General features: G+C 49.4%; 1 protein-coding gene across 2 annotated transcripts in view; it reads left to right on the top strand.

Annotated features, from left to right (window-relative positions):
• ALDH2 (aldehyde dehydrogenase 2 family member) overlaps window positions 1-5,412 on the top strand; it is a 29,112-nt gene that overhangs the window by 11,505 nt on the left and 12,195 nt on the right. Inside the window, exons 4-8 of one of the 2 annotated variants that reach the window (XM_007448170.1) lie at window positions 1-71; window positions 1,223-1,302; window positions 3,443-3,554; window positions 4,062-4,190; window positions 4,627-4,740. In XM_007448170.1, coding sequence (XP_007448232.1) covers window positions 1-71; window positions 1,223-1,302; window positions 3,443-3,554; window positions 4,062-4,190; window positions 4,627-4,740 — 506 coding nt within the window. The remainder of the gene's footprint in view (window positions 72-1,222; window positions 1,303-3,442; window positions 3,555-4,061; window positions 4,191-4,626; window positions 4,741-5,412) is intronic. The other variant, XM_007448171.1, reaches the window with a different exon arrangement.

The following is a 5,412-nucleotide window of genomic DNA, read 5'->3' as shown; positions in this document are numbered from 1 at the left end:
ATGCGTCCAAAAGGGGCTGGCTGCTGACCCGCCTGGCTGATCTGATTGAGCGGGACCGGACCTACCTGGCAGTAAGTTCTCCGCCCACTCCCCTCTCATCCCACATGGCGAATGGATATCCCACGGATAGCCAGGAAAGGGTTGCCTTGCTGACAAGTAACTGGCCAGAATGGCGTAGGCTGGACACCTTTGGGGTACCCTCCTGTACCAACCTGGGAAGGCTCTTAGTGTTTCCTTTGATGCAGTGGGTTTGGCTAAGAAAGGAGGAGACTCGGGTGGGGAGGGGGCCATGATGGGGAAGCCTTCCTGGAGAGAGACCCCCCAGAGGGATGGACACCTCTCCCAGACCCTCTCTGTGTGGTGGGCCTCCTCCCTGTCTGCAAGAGGCAGAAGAAACCAGGAGGCAATACCCTCTCCTCCCCGAGTCCATACTGCACATAGCAGCCAGAGTGAAGCTTCTAGAAGGCAAATTATACCATGGCACTCTGCTCTTAAGCCTTCCATCGCATTCTGTGTCCTTAGGATAAAGCCCTGTTCCCTCAACATGATCTACTAGGCCTTCCTGATCTGGCTCTATCTCCCAACTGTGGCCCTCACACACACAGCTCAACTCACCAGCTTGCCCTCAACTTCTTCACTGCCAAGCTTTGGGCCTTTGCACATGCTGTTTCCTCTGCCCAGGGTGCTCTTCCCTTTGTCACCATTCATACCTTCCCCTTTGCCTCGTTCCTCCTACATATCCTTCAGGTTTTAGCCTAAAGGGTGCTTCTCAGGCTGGAGTTTCTCCAACTGGGTTGGGCACTTTCTAACACTCTTTTAACACTTGTGACTAATTCATGTCATTATTTGCTGGCTTTTTGCTCTTTTTTCTTTCTTTTTTTTTTTTAACATCCTTATTGGAGTATAATTGCTTTACAAAGGCTTTTTGTTCTGTAAGCTCCATGATCACCTCTATTCCTAGCACCTGGATCTGCCATAGAGTAGAAGCTTGAAAAAAATATGATAGTGAAATGATTGAATGAGAAGTTGGTGCATCCTTCCTCCCATCCCCCTCCTCTTGCTCGCTGCCATTGAAGAGGCCCAGAAATGCCTCAGAATTCAGCACAAAGGGGCCACCAGCCCTTCTCAGACCATGCTGATGAGCCTCAGTGCTGTTCGTCACCCGATTTGCTTATTCATTCCCTGCCCCCCTGTCCATGTTGATCTTGTTTTCTTTGCTCAGGCCTTGGAGACCCTGGACAACGGCAAGCCCTATGTCATTTCCTACCTGGTGGATTTGGACATGGTTCTCAAATGTCTCCGGTATGGGCTCAGGCTTCCTGTTCTTTGTTCTGGCTGTGCCAGAGGGGAGGGAGTGTTGCTGGAGGGGTGGAAACAGAATAATGTAAAAGGATCACAGGAGTTGGAGAAATGTATTCTAGTTAGACTCCATCTCGTGGGAATCATCCCTCAATACCAAAACTGTAATTGAGTCATACACATTTTCTCTTTCAGTTTTGGTAATTTATATGTTAGTTGGAATTTGTCCATTTCTTCTAGGTTATCTAATTTGTTGACTACAGTTGCACATAGTATTCTCTTATAATCATTTTTATCTCATTTTTATAATGTCCCCATTTCCATTTCTGATTTTAGTTATTTGTGCTTCTCCCTTTTTTTCTTAGTCTGGCTAAAGGTTTGTCAATTTAGTGAATGTTTTCAAAGAACCAGCTTGTGGATTTGTTGATTCTCTGTTGTTTTTCTGTTTTTCATTTCACCTCTCTCTGCTCTGATCTTCATTATTTGCTTCCTCTTGCTAGCTTTGGGTTTAGTTTAATCATAAACATTTTAATAACCAAGAAATACAAGATGAGGAATAAGAGCTTTGTCAGAGCCCTTGGGTCATAGGTAACAGGAACTCACTCAGCCTAACTTGGGCAACTGTGGAGAGTGAGGGGTCTGAAATCCAGAAGGCCATTCAGTCTGACTGCTGCCTACTTGCTTCCTTCTTCTCTCGACTACACTGGCTTCTCCTGGGGCCAGTCTGCATGTTGGAACCCGGTTGCTCACACCTGGGCTGGCTGCTGTATGAGTGATTCCAGCCAGACTAAGCTGCAGTCCCTTAGTCCTCGTGCCAAATTCCTGGAAGGCCCTGATTGGCTGGCCTTGAGTCTGACCAGATGTGGTTCAGGTGGACAGATCATTGTTCAAATAATGGCTGTTCCTCTGTGACCATGTGGACAGAGGTGGAGGGGAAGAAGCAGTGCCAGAAAAGTATGGGTTGGACAACAAAACTGTAGTTATCCCCCATAACAGGGTTTCTCAACCAGGGCAATTGCGTCTCCCAGGGGACAGTGGCTAATGTCTGGAGACATTTTTGGTTGTCACAACTGGGAGGGAGGGGTGCTACTGGCATCTAGTGCATAGATGCCAGGGATGCTTTAAAAATCCTGCAGTGCACAGGACAGCCCCCCACAGCAAAGAATTTTCCAGCCCCAAATGGCAGCAGTGCCAAGATTGAGAATGCTCTGCAAGGACGCCCCAGAGGGAGCGGCCTGGTGAACAGCAGGCAGAGCCCCAGGCCTTCCTGAGTTTTAGCAGAGTGCCTCTGTGCCCATTAAATACCTGTTTTGAGGCATGCAAACACACATACTACAGACCTGGGAAGAAGGGAGCAGCGATGCCTTAATTTGTACAGATTGGCAACTCCGTGGCTATTTTTCTCCCTGGCGTCACAAACCTATGTTCACACCCAGGTCAAGTCTGGTCTCAGGCTAACCTCAGCAGACACATTCATTTCAGAAATCTCTCTTTTACACTGCATGTTGCATCTCTCCCCCATCTTTCACTCTTCCTACTTCCCTGAAAATCATCACATACTATAAACACATGACTCTTCTTTTCCCCCCAGCTCTAATTTGCTGTGTTTTTGCCATTTGTGTCCCTGTGTGTCTGGATGGTGAGCTTTACAGGGTTGGGACCCAGTCATTGATTTGTTTCTGGTCACTGTTCACTCAGTCTTAGTATGATGCTCTGCACACACCAAGTGCCAGCTGTTAGATGGGTTTGCACTTTCCCACTAGAGTCGATCCATGGTTCTCAGGTGCTAATCTGTGGTGCTGGGCTGGTGCAACAGTCACAGTTTAATAAATCTGAATGTTTATTAAAAATACTGATTCCTGGGCATCAGCCCCAGAGAGTCAGTTGAGTAGGTCAGAAGTGGGTACCTGGAATTTGGTGTTTTTTATGAGCACCCCAGGTGATTCTGAGGCTTAGAGGTTAGTTACCGAGAATGAATTAGTGTGACCCTAGCAGTTAGTTAAGTCTTTCTGGAAGTAAGCCCAGAGCCAGGGCAATTATCAGAAAGACCCAGTTGGACCAGTTTGAGTCTTCTCTTTCTGCCAGAGTTTACAGGGGTCCCTGACAGTCATTGACTGAGTTTGGATTTTTTTTTTTTTTTAAGTTACTATGCAGGCTGGGCTGATAAGTACCACGGAAAAACCATTCCTATCGATGGGGATTACTTCAGCTACACCCGCCATGAACCTGTGGGAGTGTGTGGGCAGATCATCCCGGTGAGTGTTAGACTCATAATAAACAAATGAAGGTTTATCAGGAGTGCTGTGAGAGGCAGCAATCTTGGGCGGGTTCATTGCCAAGGTGGGAGGGTCTGGGGGGTGATGTTGGAAGGGGGCCTGGGCAGTGGTTGAGAACATGGTCTTTAACAAAGCCAACCAGCACTGCCACGGGTGAACTCTGTGACCTTGGGCAAGTCACTTATCCCCATAGGACTTGGTTTCCTTATCTGAAAAGTGGAAGTTATAGTAGCTGTCTTAGGGCAGTAGGTTAGGATTGAAGGTGATGATGTAGCATGGTGCCTAGTATGGAAAAGCATGAATGCGAGTCACTAGTATTATCATCCACCCCCTGCCTTGTTTATCTGTCTTAAATCTACAATTGAGTTGTGAGGGGAACACAAGAGGTTCAGAGAACCTGGTGTTGCTTCTGCTCTCTGGCTGCCACTTTCTGCTGCCAGTGCAGCTCTCGGCTGAGATTTCGGGAGTGACTGTTGTTGATTGCAGTGGAACTTCCCGCTCTTGATGCAAGCATGGAAACTGGGCCCAGCCTTGGCGACTGGAAATGTGGTTGTGATGAAGGTGGCTGAGCAGACTCCACTCACTGCCCTCTATGTGGCCAACTTGATTAAGGAGGTGCGTGGCTTGCGTCCATCTTGACCTCTATATGCCTTTGTAGAGGCTTGCTCTATAGGAGTGCTGATGAGGGGCCCCCGTAGTGGGGACGGGTATTTGTAGAGAAGGGAGTGAACTCCCCTCATCCCTGCTCATCACACTTCAGCTGAAGTGACCCGCACCACTTCTCTTCTACGTTGGGTTTCATTGCAATACCCCTCTGAAGGATGAAAACCATTCTGAGTGAGTGCCATAGGGGCAGGGGCAAAGGGCACAGGGAATCCCACAAAACAGGCTCCTTGCTGCACCATTTGGAATTCCTGAGCAGTACCCGGTAAGACTGCTCACCTGTGTGCTGGGCAGACTGCCACAGCTTCTGGGAGGGGAGGTGTATTCCTCTGTCCAGACCCTTTGGAGCGGGAGAACGACTCCCAGTGTCCCTGGTGTTTGCCTGCAGGCCGGCTTTCCTCCTGGCGTGGTCAATATCATACCTGGATTTGGCCCCACGGCTGGGGCTGCCATTGCCTCCCATGAGGATGTGGACAAAGTGGCCTTCACAGGCTCCACTGAGGTAAGGCATCCTAGTACCTCAAGCTTGTGGTATGTTTGGCTCAAACGCCCCCAGTCCTCAAAGGATGATGCGTTCAAGACTAGCCTCTGAGGGACTTCCCTGGCGGTCCAGTGGTTAGGACTCGGTGCTTTCACCGCTGTGGCCCAGGTTCAGCCCCTGGTTGGGGAACTAAGATCCCGCAAGCCGTGCAGCGCAGCTAAAATAAAGTAAAATAAGATTAGCTTCTGGGTACTTCATTGGGGTCTGCCCCAGGACTGCCTTTGAGTAGCTCAAGTGAGGGGCCCCATGTGTGCCAGCAGGGACCATCAGGGTGGAACCCTTTGTGGATTGGTTGACACTCCAGCTGCTGTAGGGGGGTGGCCTGGCATCCCATGTGGGATAAAGAGGCCAGGACTGTCTATGTCTAGACTTTATAAAGGCCAGAGCTGACTGCCTGCCCAAGGTCAGAGCACCTCGGCTGTGTCAGTCTCTTTGACTGGCACTGCCCTGGCGATTAAAGAGAGTGGGCTTTAGGGAGACATGAGTTCAAATCCCAGCCTTGTCATTATGACATGAGGCAATTCACTGAGTGTCTTTGGGGGCTCCATTCATTGTGTTTAAAATGAGGATGGCAGTGGGCTTCCCTGGTGGTGCAGTGGTTGAGAGTCCGCCTGCCGATGCAGGGGACACGGG

The sequence above is a fragment of the Lipotes vexillifer genome, unplaced genomic scaffold (assembly GCF_000442215.2).
Source record: "Lipotes vexillifer unplaced genomic scaffold, Lipotes_vexillifer_v1.1 scaffold236, whole genome shotgun sequence".
In the NCBI taxonomy this organism is placed as follows: Eukaryota; Metazoa; Chordata; class Mammalia; order Artiodactyla; family Lipotidae; genus Lipotes; species Lipotes vexillifer.
The sequence above is the reverse complement of the archived record's forward strand: the minus strand, read 5'-3'. Positions and strand labels throughout refer to the sequence as shown.